The sequence below is a fragment of the Nannobrachium achirus genome (assembly GCF_963921795.1).
Source record: "Nannobrachium achirus genome assembly, chromosome: 23".
Taxonomy (NCBI): Eukaryota; Metazoa; Chordata; class Actinopteri; order Myctophiformes; family Myctophidae; genus Nannobrachium; species Nannobrachium achirus.
In genome coordinates, this window is record NC_137830.1 from 18,832,916 (window position 1) to 18,850,935 (window position 18,020).

Genomic DNA, 18,020 nt, shown 5'->3' on the forward strand with positions numbered 1-18,020 from the left:
TTGAAAAGGTTGAGAACCACTGTTGTAGAGCAAGCATACTGAAACAAATTTATAAATCACTAATAGACAACTCTATTTTTCCACAAACAAAACATCTTCGCGAACAAGCTAGATCTCACTGTACTGTACAATACGTCTCGAGATTTGTTCAAGTCCCGTTTGCCTTTCAGAATCTAGCGAAGAAGAGAAGCGCGTTCAGTTGATCCCAGACAGAATGACGTGCCTAAATGCACTGCTAATGACGATGAACACCCAGAGACACATGGTAATATGCGTGTCTGAATGTTTTCCGCTTCCTTGCACCTGGTTAATTTAGCCCGGATCAGAATGATAGACTGAAGAGCTGATTCACAAAGTCAATGAAGTCTTTGGATCTGCCAGCGATCAAACGACACATTTCCCCGTGAATTCTTTCACACTATGCGTCGCTTATATGAAACACATTTTTGTTTTAGTGAAACATTTTAACTCATTTACTGTCTTTTAAAAAAATGACTGCAGGCGTTAACTGCCGGAGAGGCGCTGAGGCGGTAAATGAGTTAATACATGGATCATTTCGCATTTCACTAGTTTGCGTGTGTCAGATGACAGGGGCAACATCGGTTTGATTCATATAAGACATTTAATGTTCATATATATATATATATATATATATATATATATATATATACACATATATACATATATATATATACACATATATACATATATATATATACACATATATACATATATATACTGTATATGTACCGTATATATTCATAGTTTATTTTCTCTCCCAGTTTAACTTTTCAGTATGCTCATTTGTCCATCATCCCCGGTATAATATTGCAGATACAACTATCACTGTATTTAACAAAACAATTCAAACAGACACACGACTGTGCAGTGCTACAAAGGGAATGTTGGATAGCGTGATATTACACTGGCAACGTTTCATTACTGATCAATTGAACTGATACTTTCACTTAGTTGTGATTTCATGATTGGGGCCGTGCACTTTCAATTTAGACAAAATGTCAACAATTAATTAATTATCAATACTTAACATTAACCCATTTAGGCCTTGCATTATTGACTGCTTTAACTATTGAAAAATAGCAGATATACAAGCTCACAGCGCGGCACCGAGTGCCGCGCTGCGAGCTTGTAGATCTGCTATTTTTGAAAAATCTTGAAAATTAGAATTTTGACCCGATTCTATAAGTGTCTTTTGAATCCTTTTAAGGTTTTTTGAAAAACCTATGTTTCTATATCAGCAATCTGGCCAGCCATCGTCAAAGAAAATGTCATTTTCACTTGAACTGGAGCTCTGTTAGTCTGTTCTTGAGAGATTACTATGTCAGTGGTTCTCAAACCTTTTCATGTGAAGGACCCCTGTAAAAAAATATTCATATCTCAAAATATTTGGTTCCAGGGACAGGGACCACCCAGAAGCAAAATCTGAGTTACAAACGTTCGCTCTAAAAATACATATTCAAAGATTGCACACATTTTCACGACTTTTTCAAAAATAGCAGATCTACAAGCTCGCAGCCGCGCTGTGAGCTTGTATATCTGCTATTTTTCAACAGTTAAAGCAGTCAATAATTCTAGGCCTAAATGGGTTAACCACTTCTCTCCTTCTACACCAAAGCTCTCGGCTGAAAATAGCCAATCTTCCTAGTGACCCTGTAGGTCTGCTATTGTCACTGAATGTTGACCTGGGAGCAGCGACACAAGGGTTCATGTGGTTAAATTGAAAGCAGGCTGACCATCCCCCGATGTACAATGTGAATCCTATCCTGTGTAATGAATATGGAATAGTGTAGGGAAAGTGGGCTGACTTGTATGAGGGCTACTTCAAGGGAAGTCGATTTTCACTGCCAGAAAACTAGCTGGGTTGGTTTTCTACAAATCATCTTAAACAAGGTGGTCATCCTTTTCATAGGACAAAAGAACCCATTTTAAATCCTTTGTGTCCCAGATCTGGTCTACTAGTTCTACCTAGAGGTGGGCGATATGGAAAAAATACAATACCACAATATATTTTCCAAGCTGTATCACGATACACGATCTTAACACAATTCTTTTTCACGTTGGTCTTTATGGACATTTTTCAAGTTACTTAAAGTTGTACCATGTAACTTTTTTTATAAAACAAATCTTAAAATTGTCCTAACTCTTAAATCGCTAAAGTTTTAGAACACCCACTCCGTTATTTTCAGCTTCTGAAGCCTTCTCTTTATATGTTTCCTATGATCCTGACCGGGGTCCGGTTTTCGCGCAAAAATTACGTCATCATACACTACCGGCCAATCACAGCGAGGGTTATACACTGCCGGCCAATCACAGCGCATCTTGAAGTGGGGTCGCTAGCTATCACAATAGGGCGGCCATATTTGTAGGCGCCCGTGTGTCTCTATCTATACTCGGGTGAAACACTCCGTTTCTCCGGAATGCCTGAACGCACAGGAACCAGGGACCCCTCTAAAGATAGATCTCGGTGAGGTGGAGGCAGACGCGGGGGTGACGCGGGGGTGTGAGGCCCGGTCCGCGGCGAAAAACGGCCGAAAGACGCGGACGCTACTGACCACTAGTTGAGCAACTTACACAGTATAGCTTTAACAGTACAACCACTTACAATGTAACAAAATCTAAACGAAAAAGGAGTAACAGACCATTTAGACCAGTGGTCCTCAAAGTGGGGTCCAGGGACTCTCTGGGTTCCTTTTGGGAGGTCTAAATTTGACCCTTACGGGGTTAGGTATGTAACTGACAGTATGCAATTTGGTTTCATTTGCATACTGTTTGTATACTGTTTGTATACTGTCAGAGTTACGGGGGAGACCTTGACATTTTAAAGCTTGAGAACTACTGATTTAGATTTGTTATAAGGCATTGTATCACGATATATACGATATCTCTGAAAAGGAATATCGTGGAGACATTGTATCGTCTCAGCGATATTTATCACCATATCGCCCACCCCTATTTCTAGCTGTATAGAAAGTACTCAAGACTAGCTGTGAGGAGTTAAAAAATAAGATGTATACTGTTGCTCCTTATTGCATTCAGCCAAAGATTTGAATGGAGCTCCATAAAAGATATTTTTGCGAGTTTACTCAGCAAACACATTTTTCTACAATGCCCCAATATTTGGTTTCCATTTTTTGTATTATATATATTTTCTTTTTTTATTCACCAGCTTGCTAAATTAACAAGGAATAAGGCAAAATCATCAGATTGTATTTTTCTGGGATGAATGAATGAATTTCTTTTTCTCCTTTTTTTTTTTTTTTTTTTTTTACTGTGCATAGATTTAACGTCAATATTTGACCTACAAAATCAAGACGTTTAATGTAGGCCTAGTAGGTCAGAAGTAAATGACCCAAAACAATCTCAAAGTATTCTATCTCTTGATTTAAACTGATCACCTAGTACTCAGAATGGGGGAAATATGTTGGGAGTAAATATCTACTTCAGCTAAAAAATCTGTCTACCAAAACAGACACTTTGGTGGAACTGAATTTTCAGCGCTTAACTTTTGTGAAAACTTTCCTTCATTCTACTGATATTCAGATGGTTTATCTCTGTGGTCGACATGCCTCAATTTATGATTAGTTTTAAATACCTGATCATTCTTTGTCTTTTTTTCCTAACGATTTCCACTGTGAACAATTGTTTTGTTACAATTTTCTTGCATACAAAATGCGACACGGTAGTATACAAGCTCTTAAGGTGGTTGCACACTGCACTGCGTGTTTTCGTTGCGTTTTGGAAATCCGAAAGCCGTAGGCCAAGGAGAGAGAGAGGAAAGAGAGAGCAAGGGACTCAGTGCAACAGCTGCGAAAATCGGGAAAAATCAACCCTGGTCCGAAAATGTATACGAAACGGGCGGCAGTGTGCAAACGTGATTGACATAACGTGAGGTCGATTTTTTTTATTCACGTACTCCGAAATTCACTCCGATATTCGGCCCGAAAAACGCAGCAGTGTGCAAAGACCTTTACAACGTTAACAAGCAGACACGACAATTTCCACTCCTAATGCATTTCACCACAATTCTGTGTCAGTTCCCAGACACATTGGACTGCGATTTCACCTTTACTGTACAAAAAAGCTTGACACGATAAATCCACATATGTGAGCAAGTCTCTGCTAAATATGAAGAACTCCATGCAGTATGAGAAGTCTGATTTAAGAATAAGTCGTTACTTTGTCAGACAACCAGATGTCCCTCAATTTCAGTTGAAATTGACATTTATGTTGAGCGATAGAGTTGTACAACAAAGACTAAATTGGCCTTCAGGGCGGTTCTTCCTCCATTTCTGAAACTTGTTGATTGTCGCTACGGGGAAACTGAATTCACTGATGCACTTTCCTATCTGTCAGAACTGTTTTGTTGTTTTGGCACCTGTTATTTTAGTTTAGTTTTTTTCCAAGAGTAGTTTTTATGATGGCGTTTCTGGTTTTGTGTTAGTTTTTTGTTTGTTTTTTTGTCCAAATAAATTCTCTCAAATCAAACAAAAGCGTATTATTTTTCCTCTGATGTTGTCCTCTTAATATGCAATGATAATACATCAAGCCAAGACCAAGTGTGGAGAAGAGGTGTCAGCTTTAGTGGCTGGTGAGACAAAGGAGAGCTCCAGGCAGAAACAACTAGTGTGTTGGCTGGTTTTTGACATTATCAAAACGAAGCGGATAAAAGTGTCAAACTCTTTTTGAGGCTTCTTTAGGACCTAACGATCATCACTAAACCATCGTTTTGTGGGGCCATTTCTAGCCCAAGGAAAGTTTTTTTGTGCAAAACAAATGCTTGCAATGGATTCAGCATCATGACAAACCCCTAGTTCAACCCCTCACATCCTACCTAAAGCAGACTTTATTTCTGGGTATTTTCCTCCTTTATAGAAAGTCGATGGGAGCCCAACTTGATATTGATAATTCTATGGGTAATTTTCAAAATAAAGTTTGGTACCCAAGGCTAAAATCCATCGTTAGGTCCTAAAGAATCCGCAAAAAAATTTTGGCGCTTTTATCCGCTTCGTTTTGATAATTTTGTTAAGCCAACCCACTAAACCTCTCAGTACTGGAGATGACTACGCACCTGTGTCACCTTAAGACCTCAGGAGGGACCCACCCAATACCTTTAGCCTTGGCCAGGAGGAGTAGGAGATGGGCAGTGATTCGAACACCACTGCCGACCTTGCGGCAGTGGCGTCAGTTCAGCAAAAGCTAGGGTATGGGAAAGATGGGAGTCCTCATGGAAAAGAGGCATTACATTTTGTATCACACGGTTGTATTGTGAAAATAGCAGATCTACATGTAGATCGGCTATTTTTCACAATGTCTGAAAAAAAAGGAGTTGAAGACCCCTGGCATAAACCATCAGCCCAGGCGGGTTTCTTTTCGGCGACTCTTCTGAGATTCCTGTACAAAATACATCAATAACATGAGAGACACACACAGGCACAACACCAGCGAGAGCTCAACTGATCTAGTTCAACCCAGATTCGGCACAAACCATGGGGATGAATCAGTTCTACTGTTATGCCACCAAAATGTGGAACGCCCTACCAACAGCCAACAGAAAGTGAAATTCTATACCCTCCTTAAAAACCGTAGACAAGTCTAACGATTTCTTGTACTGTGTGTTCCTCCTATCCTATATTAACATTGGCTAATGGGAGGCCGGCGAGTGGGAAAACCATGGCCACATTACTTTCTGTTGATAAAAATTATTCAATCAATCAACCAATCAATCAATCATGCCACTATGACAACATAATCATAAACAAACCACAAGTCAGTTTACAGTTTAGGCAATTAGCAGACGCTTTTAATCCAAGGTGACTTACAATAAGCAGGTAATACACATCATAAGCACAAGATAATGTCAGTACATTAACAACAATATAACAATATCACAAATGCATAGGAATATCAATCTAGAAAAAACAATAACATAGGTAGACCACGCACCTAATTAGTAAAAAACTTCTAAAACCTAAAAATAAATGCTATCTAGCTTCATGTATGGTCATTGATGGTCATAGAGGGAAGGGGGGGTGTTACAGTAGTGCTATGGGTTTAGGTGTAGTCAGTTCCATATGGGCACAAAAGGGGGAATGCCCATATATGGGCATATGCTGATGACATCTCCATTATAAGGGTTATATCAGAGTGCTCTGGGTTAGCCTATATGAGCAACAGATCCGACCGCTATTATGTCCATACATCGTCATGTGCATAATACTGTATGGCACCGACCGTCTTCGAACTCAAATATATGCCCTTATATGGGCATTCCAATATACAGTACGGCATGTACTGATGACATCAGGGATCTCCATATATAGGCATAAAAGGGACAAGGACCGACAGATACAGATATCTCCATATATGGGCATAAAATGGACACAGACAGACGGGTAAAGCCCCGATATCTAGAACCTCTAGTGCAGGGACGTGCAGAGAGTGTTAGAGAGGCAGGGGCTGAAATTTCTAAAAGGGCCTTTTGGTGGAAATATTGAAAATAGCAGACCTCCAAGCTCACAACGCATCACGCCTGCGACGTGTTGTGAGCTTGGAGGTCGGCTATTTTCAGTACTTGATACCACACTAAACTAAGCATAATCAAGTGAATACTGTAGATGAGGCGTAACGGCATGGATTTCTACACAGAGAGAGCAATTCTTAACATAAGACACTGCATTCAAGTTCAGGAGAGTTGTACAAGGCAATTCTCTTGAATGCTGCCCTGGAAAGAGGGGCATTTGCATTTATTTCACCATAGTAAAAACTGCATTCATGGTCTGGAGAGGGCACTTTTTAGTTTTTACAGACAGGCAAAAGGTCAGGGGATCAAGCCCCCTTTGACATCTATGTATCTAGTGTCTTTAAATGTCTTGATGAATTGAATACATATGGGCACATGGAAACAAGCCCTTTGGGCTTTTAGTGGTATCCTTTTAGCATCATTAATTGTACCGCTGTACGTTTTGCAAACATTTAACAAAGTATTAATAGTAGTAAAGTACTCAATCAATCAAACAAAAAAAATATATATATATTTTATCATTTTTGAAGCGGTGAAAGCCGCTTCCAAGGTGTGGCTTTGTCTGTCCCGTACCTGTCCCGTGCATCTCTGCGCTGTGATTGGTTAGTTTTGTCTGTCCAGTACATGTCCCGTGCATGTCCGGAATAAAGAATTGAGGATTGGCCAAGCTTCACATGACAATTTGGCTCTCCAGACAAAATCATTCATTCATTCAGAACTAGAACTAAAGCACATAGAAAGTATAGATCACAGAATGTATAGCTCTAGAACACATAGAATACAAATTCACCGCTTCACATTATTTTATGTCGTCTCTTGCTCTTGATAGAGCTGCATGAGTTTGATAACAGTGAGTTCCTCTCATGGTCATGTTAAAACGTATAATAACTTAAAGCATCTCTATCAGTTTCAGACAAATATGGTCACTACTTCAGCAGATGATGGACAGTTCAGTGTGTGCACATTTCCCCCTATTGCCTATATGCGCCATCCAAATATGGGCGTCTTCCACTGCCACGCCCCAATATGACAAATGACTCTACATCACGGTGACATCACATGTGAAAATCATATAAAAGGAATGGAAACCGTGTGGCATATCATTCAGAGCCTCAAAACTAATACCTTTGAAGTGCAGTTCCTTACTTAAAGTTCTAAATATGGAGGACGAAATCGCCGCCCTGGTTTTTGACAATGGATCCGGTATGCTCAAAGCCGGCTTTGCTGGAGACGACGCCCCGCGTGCCGTCTTCCCTTCCATCGTGGGCCGCCCCCGGCATCAGGGAGTGATGGTGGGCATGGGCCAGAAGGACAGCTACGTTGGCGACGAGGCCCAGAGCAAGAGAGGTATCCTGACTCTGAAGTACCCCATCGAGCACGGCATCGTCACCAACTGGGACGACATGGAGAAGATCTGGAACCACACCTTCTACAACGAGCTGAGGATCGCCCCCGAGGAGCACCCAGTGCTGCTCACGGAGGCCCCTCTGAACCCCAAGTCCAACAGGGAGAAGATGACCCAGATCATGTTCGAGACCTTCAACACCCCCGCCATGTACGTCGCCATCCAGGCCGTGCTGTCCCTGTACGCCTCCGGCCGTACCACCGGGATGGTCATGGACTCCGGGGACGGCGTGACCCACACGGTGCCCATCTACGAGGGCTACGCCCTGCCCCACGCCATCCTCCGCCTGGACCTGGCCGGCCGCGACCTCACAGACTACCTCGTAAAGATCCTGACGGAGCGCGGCTACTGCTTCACCACCACGGCCGAGAAGGAGATTGTGCGCGACATCAAGGAGAAGCTGTGCTACGTTGCCCTGAACTTCGAGCAGGAGATGGGCACCACGGCCGCCTCCTCCTCCCTGGAGAAGAGCTACGAGCTGCCCGACGGACAGGTCATCACCATCGGCAACGAGAGGTTCCGTTGCCCGGAGGCCATCTTCCAGCCGTCCCTACTCGGCATGGAGTCCTGTGGCATCCACGAGTCCACTTACAACAGCATCATGAAGTGCGACGTTGACATCCGGAAGGACCTGTATTGCAACACTGTGCTGTCCGGAGGCACCACCATGTTCCCGGGCCTCGCCGACAGGATGCAGAGGGAGCTCACGGCCCTGGCTCCGTCCTCCATGAAGATCAAGATCATTGCCCCGCCGGAGCGTAAGTACTCTGTCTGGATCGGCGGTTCCATCCTGGCCTCCCTGTCCACCTTCCAGAACATGTGGATCAGCAAGCAGGAATACAACGAGTCGGGCCCCTCCATCGTCCACCGCAAATGCTTCTAAATAGACCCTACCCCCCTCCCCGACCAAACGCCCAATTAACGACTTCATCTCTGCTGCAACGCCGTTATTCTCACACGCTCAGGCACACAGAGCTTATAGACGACCAATGAATTGTCATTGGCATGGCTTCAGTTACTGTTGGTGCTTGACTCGAGGAAAACAAACCAAACTGAAAAAACAGAGAGAGGGTCTAACAGCAGCGTGCCTCCCATGTGGATCTCTGAATTCTCGTGGGCAGTGTATGACGTCACTCATCTGTGACGTATTTGGGCAAGTTCTGGCTTGAGTCGACTCCCATTGACTTCAATCATAAAAATAAAGTTAAAATATATACAAAATCCTATAAGTGTGTGTGCGTGTCTGTCCTTCATACACCTTGAAAGCTGAATTTACTTTAAACTTCCCATTATATAGGCATACATCCAGTTATCCAGAACAGCCAGTAAGACAGATATACCCATTTATGGACATATACTGATGACATCAGGGATCTCCATATAGGGGCATAAAAGGGACAAGTACAGACAGATCTCCATATATGGGCATAAAAGAGACACAGGCAGACGAACAGCCATGACAGATAGAGAGATCTCCATATATGGGCATAAAAGGGACACAGCCAGCCAGACAGACATGACAGATAGAGAAATCTCCATATATGGGCATAAAAGGGAAACAGACCAATGATGCATTTTACTGGTCCTCTGACAATGTGTACAGACAGGTATAACAGGGTGGAGCATGCACTCCCAACTTGCTTCATTTTTGGAGTAGGCCAGTGCAGTAAGCGATATATAATGGACATATTAAACATAAAACAAAATGAAATGCAAGTAAAAAGATCAACTGTAAGAAAAAAACACCAGTAATGTAATACAGTAATGTTTTTAATAAATAAATAATAATAAAATAAAAACAAGTTGCTTTAGTTGTATCTGAGGAGTTTAAACAATGAATATATGTTTTTTTTTAACCTTTTGAGTCATCCCTTTTTTGTTAGGAGCATTGTTCACAGGTTCCAAATGTCTACCACATTGAAGACTATAACTGGTTGACGCATATTCTTTTTTTGAGCGGTGCAAACCGCTCCTATAAGTGGCTGTGCGTGTGTCTGTAGCCTTTTTCCTCAGCGTTTTGCCATAGCAAAATGTGTGTACGTACTAGCATCATGTTTGTCTAGTGATGTCATATGTCCTATGTCTGTAGCCTTTTCCCTCAGCTTTTTGCCATAGCAAAACGTGTGTGTGTAGCATAGCCTGTACATCCTAGACTCAAATCCTAGTCTGAAGACGTTATGCAAGCACGACCACCGCTCACTTCACATTGGGTGTGATTTTTTTATTACATTTTCCTTTTTATTTAATTTGATTTTCTTGTAGGCCTACAGACAGAATAAAGACAGGGAGTGTAGTACATCTCTATCACACTACACATTACAGTTAATATCAACTCACCTGTAAATTATGTCTGGATTTCTTTCAACCATGAGCCTTAAAGAGGTGGTGCCATGATTTCCCCCCCCCCCTCTAAAACATGATTATCAGGTATTATGATTATACTAGGAGGAAGATTTTCTCCAAAGAAGTATACAGAAAGAGTTAAAATTGGGTTTTTATGTGGCCACACCCCCAGTTCATTAAGTTTGCATGGATGGCATGGTGGGTGGTGACCCAGCTGATATAGCCACACCCCACAGTGTTGGGTGAATGGCAATTGGGGAGGAGTTGATACTGTGACACACTTAGTATCTGTGTTTTTTAACTGACACTTTTCACCACAAGGTGGCAGCCTCCAAGAGAAAACAAACACATACTAAGAGAATACATCATTTCTCAAAAAAAAAAAAAAAAAAAAAACATCAGGGGTCTAATGAAGTACTTTCAACCTCCTAGATACATGAAAAACAGAAAAAGTACAAAACTATGGCACCACCTCTTTAAAACCTGTTACTGTTGTATTTTTTTTATTTATTTCCTTTATAACATTTATAACTTTTTTTTTGTTTGCTTTTCACAAAATGAGCTTACAATCATATTTGATGTGATTTTTGTCATGAGCGTTTGTTTGTTGGTACACACAAAAGCCATGTGTGCTCTCTGAGACAGACAGGCATTATTCTTTATGCAAAATCCATTACACTATAGTGCCAAACCTCACTAACAAAGATGTTCAGTTACGCTATGAAAGCCTGTTCAACTTCTCCAACTATTGTTCGGCTGAGAGGCTTATAACACCGTCGTGTCAGGTTCTCCACCTCAACTCCTGTAGGTCGTCAGTTATCATGCCTGTCTATCGCTGTCTGTTGTTAGTGAATCTGACCACTAGGTTGGAGCCGTGCTGGCCACGCAGTGGTAGCCTGGCCAGCCAGCCTCATACTGTGCATTCACTCACTCGTTTCTTCCCACAATACAAGTCTGGACTTTGGGCTATAGGCAGCTTGAACAGTGGGCGGGAGTATACTTGCCTTGACAGACAGACTCCTCTAACCAATCAGCGTAGCAAAACATCTCTCAGCCAGTCGGAAGAACGGCAAACAAACACGTCTTTTCGGCCAATGAACTCCACTAGCGCATACTCCTGTTCATTTGTAATTGTTGTAATTGATTCCAACTCTGAAATAACTTCACTTATTGCTTTGTTGTATTGTTTCAGCGTTAACTGATACACTTGTTGCATCGAGGGCAGCCATGTTGTTTTGAAAATGCTGCAGCAAGCATCTACGTCACCATCTACACATGAACCAATCAGGGGAAGCTTTTCACTTGTTGTGCGAACAGCAGTTGAAACGCAGACACGGGCCCCGATCAGAAAATGATTTGGCCGACGTCTCATACTCGGTGCCTATCTGCTGAAGTCCAGACCTCATACTGCGGGAAGGAGAAATGAGTGAACGCAGTATGAGGGATGGCCCGCCAGGCTAACACAGTGGTGGCTGAACAGAGTAGACTAGAGCAGGGGATTTCAAAGTGGGTGCCCGGGAACTCTGGTCCAGGGGTGCCGCAAGATAATTTGATGATATTTTGAATTTATTTGGACACTTAAAAAAAAATATATAATTTTAAAGTGCGTTCTTGGCGGCCAATGAGGGACCAGCTTTCTTGGTGATGTCACAATCAACATATAAATAACCTGATATAAATAGCAAAGCAAGTTGGCACCTCGACAGAGTGCCAACTTGCCCACCCACATACGGTACATACAGACAGCACCGATCGCAGTACTTTGCTCACTCTGCTGGGTAGGCCTTATATGGCCGCGAGTGCACAGGGAGCAAATTGGCACCTCTATAGAGAGCAGTCTAGTTGCGACCGTAAGGTCGCAGTTTAGTATCAAAACCTCCACCGGCCGTCCGTCCCTGAGTCACACGTCACACGTCACACCTTTGCCCTGCTCATATCTCCGCATCAGTATGACATCACACTGCTGACATCAGTATGACATCACACCGTACACAAATGACCCCTATATAAGACCGGCATTGTCTGTCGTACATTTCGGTCAATTCCAGTGGGGATGCCATTGAAAAGTTAATCTAGTTGTACAAAGTAATCAAAGAATGGGTTGACTGGTAGGCTGGTTGACTGCTTTATCTGTGGAGAGTGTATGTCACTGAGAGTCCTTTTATAGCGATTGAAATCATGATGAGGTCACGATGAGTCATCTATGCCCAAATATAGATTTCTAGGTCAGATGGCCCATGGAGTTTGTGATGTCAAACCTAGCAACCCAATATAAACAAACCTGATGTCAGACCTGAAGTATCCTTTTATACCCATATATGGAGATACAGAGATCTCCATATATGGGCATATTAGAAAGCCCATATATGGGCATATACGGATGACATCAGGGATATCCATATATGGGCATAAAAGGGACAAGGGCTTACAGTTAAGAGATCTCCATATATGGGCATATCAGAAAGCCCATATATGTTCATATACTGATGACATCAGGAATATCCATATATGGGCATAAAAGGGACAAGGACTTACAGTTAAGAGATCTCCATCTATGGGCATAAAGGGACAAGGACTGTTACAGTAGATATAGAGATGTCCATATATGGGCATACATGAACAAGGACTGACAAACACTGAGATCTCCATATAACCTATGGGAATATAAGGGACGAGGACAATGCGTAGCATTGTGAGCTTGTAGATCTATTTTCTAAATATTGTTGTACATTAAAAACTTGAAATGGGTCGTTCTGCATAGTACTTGGGATTTGTTGATGTAAATGTTCACATAGAGTGTAATAATTGGTAAAACAAACTTTTGGCCTATTTATCTCCCGATTAGGGAGTCTTACTGGTTTATAGTGTGACGGTTTGTGCTACATCAGTGTTACGTCACAACATAGGACTATATCATGATGTACAGTAGCTAGCAACAGGCAGTATGTTACGTGTTGCATGACAGACCTGTTCTTTACTTCTGCCATAGAGGTATACTTTATCAGAGCATCAAGACCAACTGTTTATATTGGTTCAACCCAACTGTCATCAAAATGGGGGCCTGCTTGGCTGTATGTTCCCTCGCCAATTGTGCCTCCTGTTTATGTGGATCGGTGACATGCCTGCTGTGTAGCTGCTGTCCCTCCAACAACTCCACCCTCACGCGCCTCATCTTCGCCTTTTTCCTGCTGTTGGGGACTGTGTTGTCCGCCCTTATGATCTTCCCCGGAATCGAGGTGCATCTCCAGAAGATCCCGGGCTTCTGCAGTAACAGCGAGAATACCATACCCATACCCGGCGTGGAGAACCAGGTGAACTGCGGCGTCATCGTGGGCTACAGGGCCGTGTACCGGATGGGTTTCGCCATGGCCTGTTTTTACTTTCTCTTGTCCGTGATCATGTTCCGCGTCAGGAGCAGCAAAGACCCGCGCGGCGTCGTCCAGAACGGCTTCTGGTTTCTCAAGTTTCTCGTTCTGGTCGGGATCTCGGCGGGAGCGTTCTTCATCCCGGACGGAACGTTTCACACCGTGTGGTTTCACGTCGGCATGACGGGATCCTTCTGCTTCATCCTCATCCAACTCGTCCTCCTCGTCGACTTTGCTCACTCGTGGAACAAGTCGTGGGTGGAGAGGCACGAGGAAAGCGACGACAAGCGATGGTTCGCCGGCCTGCTGTCCTTCACCGTCCTCAACTACGTCCTGGCCTTCGTGGCGGCGGTGCTCTTCTACGTCTACTACGCCCGGGGCGACCAGTGCGTCGAGCACAAGGTCTTCGTCAGCCTCAACCTCGTCTTCAGCGTGGTGGTCTCGGTGGTCTCGGTCCTGCCCAGGGTGCAGGAGGCCCAGCCGCATTCCGGTCTGCTCCAGTCGTCTCTCATCTCCCTGTACACCATGTACATCACCTGGTCCGCCATGAGCAACAACCCCGACCGCGCGTGTAACCCCGGCCTGCTCAGCATCGTGACGGCCACGGCCGGGAGCGGCGGTGCCGGCGGGGGCCGCGTGCAGTGGTGGGACGCGCAGGGCATCGTGGGCCTGGTCATCTTCGTCTTCTGCACGCTCTGCGCCGTCTTCAGAACGTCCACGAAAACCACGGTGAGCAAGCTGACGTTGCTGGAGGCGGGCGCCGGCGAAGACGAAGAGGAGGAGGGCGAGGACGGGATGCCGCGGCGGGCCGTGGACGACGAGCAGGACGGGGTGGCGTACAGCTACTCCTTCTTCCACTTCCTGCTCTTCCTGGCCTCGCTGTACATCATGATGACGCTCACCAGCTGGTACCACCCGGACACGGCCGCCCAGGCCATGCGGACCACCATGCCCACCGTGTGGGTGAAGATGGCCTCCAGCTGGCTGGGGCTGAGCATCTACCTGTGGACCCTCGTCGCGCCGCTCGTCTTCCCGGACCGCGATTTCGACTAGAAAGGTGCAATTTTTGGAAATTTGCAAATGTGTGGTTGCCGTTGACTCTAATGGGGAGCCAATCAGAGAGGGGGAGAAAGGGTGACATCGCGATATCAAGGTATCGCGATTGGGTGAAGGGTTACAGCACATGATGAGTAACTCGGACAAGTGCTTCAATGGGAAAACCCTTCGAGAAAAAGGTTATGTCAGATATTGGCCTGGTTGCAACCAGACTAATTAAGCCAGGGATTCTCAACTTTTTTTTTTTTTCAAGGACCCCCAGTTTGATATGCATTAGGCCACGGACCCCCATTTGATACCTTTTTTTACCAGCTTGCAAAGCTGGTCAATAGATAGCCTGCCGACGATGTCATCAGAATCTCCTGCAAATTGCAGGAGATTTTATGACTTAAGAATTAGGAGATAATAATATTATAATATACAGTATCATACCATTTATATTTATATTATAACATAAATGATAAGACGGAATTCAGTTCCCAGTAGATACCACAAGGCCACTCACTATCACTAAACTGCTCTACAAGGCACAAGCTGGTGGTATAAAAGGACTGTGTATTGTTTGTTTTACCCTCAAATACCTGCACACCCGAGTCGCGTTAGATATTAACCACTTTAACCATTATTTTGTGCTTTAACTATTGAAAAATAGCAGATATACAAGCTCACAGCGCGGCACTGAGTGCCGCGCTGCGAGCTTGTAGATCTGCTATTTTTGAAAAATCTTGAAAATGTGTGCAAGTCTTTGAATATCTTTGACCCGATCTTTGACCCGACTTCTAAATCCTTCCTCTAAATCAGTGGTTCTCAAACTTTTTCATGTCAAGGACCCCCAAAATTAAATGTATTTACTGTTTCAGGGTTGTTTGGCACTCTGCTTCGCCTCGTGCCACAACCCTGAAACAGTGGTAAATCAGCCAACAACCCACTCCCTCTCATGGTAAATGGCTTACTTTTTAAAGCCAACAATGTGTTTCATGTGTTTTCGTTAACATGACTCAACATTTGACCCTTTGTGATGCATTCAAACAGGAAATTTTCATTTGAAGTTAGGATTATCTCTCAAGTTCTGATTATGTTGATGTTGTGAATCAGAACACCACAGATATGCATCTTAAGCCTCTGCTCTATTTTGATTGTCTTAAGTACCACCAGCTCTAATGCCTTAACTTAAAGGCCTGTCCACACTGTCTCCGACCACCGAACCTTTCGTCGTAAAGGTCCGGTTCAACTACAAAGTGGCATCACTTGCATCTTCTGAAAAGCATTACCCCGAATTAGAGTTCGGAAAGCTCAACTCTCTGACGTAAAGTTTGGTGGTCGGAGACAGTATGGACAGGCCTTTAAAGGCCCACTTCACCTCTGGGACTACCAGATCCTATTGTATTGTTGTTTGGGACATGATCAACACAATCCTGAGTTATTTTTTGTGTTCAATCAGTTTTGAGATATTTTAGTATTTCAGCATGGCTAATGATGCATTTTGCATCATATGATGCAGCATGATGCAGAAACAAATACTAAAATATTTCAAAACACAGAAACAGAAAAAATAACTTGTGTGTTGATCGTGTCCCAAACAACAATAACATAAGATCTGGTTGTCCCAGAGGTGAAGTGGGCCTTTAAGTTAAGGCATAAGAGCTGGTACTTAGTACAATCGAAATACAGCCCTAATGTCTTATATAACTAACTCCCTGTGCAGGTTTGTCCTGAGGTGAACTCATGTATTCACTTTAATTGCCCTTCGTTCTTACCTGAAACAGTATTTGATTCAATCTACTTCATTATATCCACTTAGACATGTACAATATCTGTAATTAAAGAGGGTCATGTTTGGTATGTTGCATGTTTGGTATTTTAACTGGCTGAAATCAATAATATATCAGTATTCCAATATCAGCCTAGCTGCGGTACCACATTTAGTGAATGTGCCCCCCAGGCCGCCAGTTGCCCATGTATGGCCTAGACCATACATGGACAACTGGCGGCCCAGGGGCCACATGCGGCCCCCATCTTCACTTAATGCGGCCCGCAAGTTAATTTTGGATTACTGATATACCGTATTATTGATTTCAGCTGTTACAATTCCAACCATGCAAACATGACTCACTTTAATTACTTAAGTATATATTAGTAGCTTAATCCATTAGTTAGCACAAGTCTTTTTTATGTCCAATGCATTTGAATTTAAGTTAAAAAAAAGTTAGCAAAAGAACAGTCATATAAAAGCATTTGAAATTAAATAAAGATGTTACTTCTCAGGAATCCAATTCAAATACCAAAAGATAATCCTGGATTTCAATTCAAAAATAGCAAAAATAGCTCATCTACAAGCTCAAAACGTGTCGCAGCGCGACACGTTTGGAGCTTGTAGATCGGCTATTTTTGCAAATTTTGACTTGTGTATGCATTGTGGCCCTGTGGAGTGAATGTGGAAATATAGTGGCCCTCTACATCATCAAAGTTGCCCACCTCTGGCCTAGACTATTATTGTAAATGCAAAAGCATCAACCACAGATTTCCCAGATCTTTTTGTTTGTTTTGTTATCAGTGCGGTTGCTGTAGGCAACAGACTATTGTTCTAGGTCCGAGAACTTTTATGCCAGCTATAAACCTGTTTTCACTGTCTGTGTGCAGGCCTATACTACGTTGGTTCCACTTCCATTGATCCAAGCCAGAACACTAGCAGTTGGTTGATTGATCCTTAAAATAAAAGCTCTGAAAATGAGCCCATGTTTCTCCAGGAACAGTTCCTGGGTGGCAACACACTGTAGTTCTGGGGAAACTTTATTTTCACTATAGATAAACTTTTCCGCTGCCATTGGAAATTGATGGAAACCAGATGCAATTAGAAATTGATGGAAAAACATTTGAGGAGTGGTGCTAGCTGGAGTATTGGTTGCAGGGACATGCTGGGCCCCTGATTCAGCCCGGGAAAAAGAGTTGGAGAGGCCCTCATTGCGCGCTATGGAGAGAGATCTCTCTATAGCGCTGCTGCTACTCAAAGATTTGTGACAAAGTGACAAGCCAGTGGGCCAATTACATGAGTTATATTTCGTCATTGTCGGGTGGAAACCTTGTATGTCCAAAACAGTTTGTTTTGTATTTATCATTTTAAAAATGATTTAAACTAGTGAAAACAGCCGATCTACAAGGGTGTGCTTGTATATCTGCTGTTTTCACAACTTTTGTGCTACGGCCTTGTATGATGAAGCAGGGCTTTGCTTTGCGAAAAAATCTACAAATTTGAAACTTGGAGATCCGAGAATGGAACGAAGGCTGACATTTTATTTTTAATATTTTCCAA

General features: G+C 43.2%; 3 protein-coding genes and 1 long non-coding RNA gene across 5 annotated transcripts in view; 3 read left to right on the top strand and 1 right to left on the bottom strand.

The window, feature by feature from the left end:
- Positions 1–18,020, top strand: part of gnsa (glucosamine (N-acetyl)-6-sulfatase a) — a 75,131-nt gene that overhangs the window by 34,993 nt on the left and 22,118 nt on the right. The window lies entirely within an intron of this gene.
- LOC308309286 lies at positions 691–4,500 on the bottom strand. Its single transcript, XR_013963324.1, has 2 exons — positions 3,987–4,500; positions 691–3,712 (listed from the first exon to the last, which is right to left on the bottom strand). It is a non-coding gene; the product is annotated as an uncharacterized lncRNA (long non-coding RNA).
- Positions 7,702–8,829, top strand: LOC308309253 (actin, cytoplasmic 1-like; the record flags this gene model as incomplete). Its single annotated transcript, XM_080754764.1, has 1 exon — positions 7,702–8,829. One exon carries the CDS (start codon positions 7,702–7,704, stop codon positions 8,827–8,829), a length of 1,128 nt encoding a protein of 375 aa, XP_080610890.1.
- Positions 13,343–14,707, top strand: LOC308308619 (serine incorporator 1-like; the record flags this gene model as incomplete). The annotated part of the gene is made up of 1 exon (XM_080754051.1): positions 13,343–14,707. One exon carries the CDS (start codon positions 13,343–13,345, stop codon positions 14,705–14,707), a length of 1,365 nt encoding a protein of 454 aa, XP_080610177.1.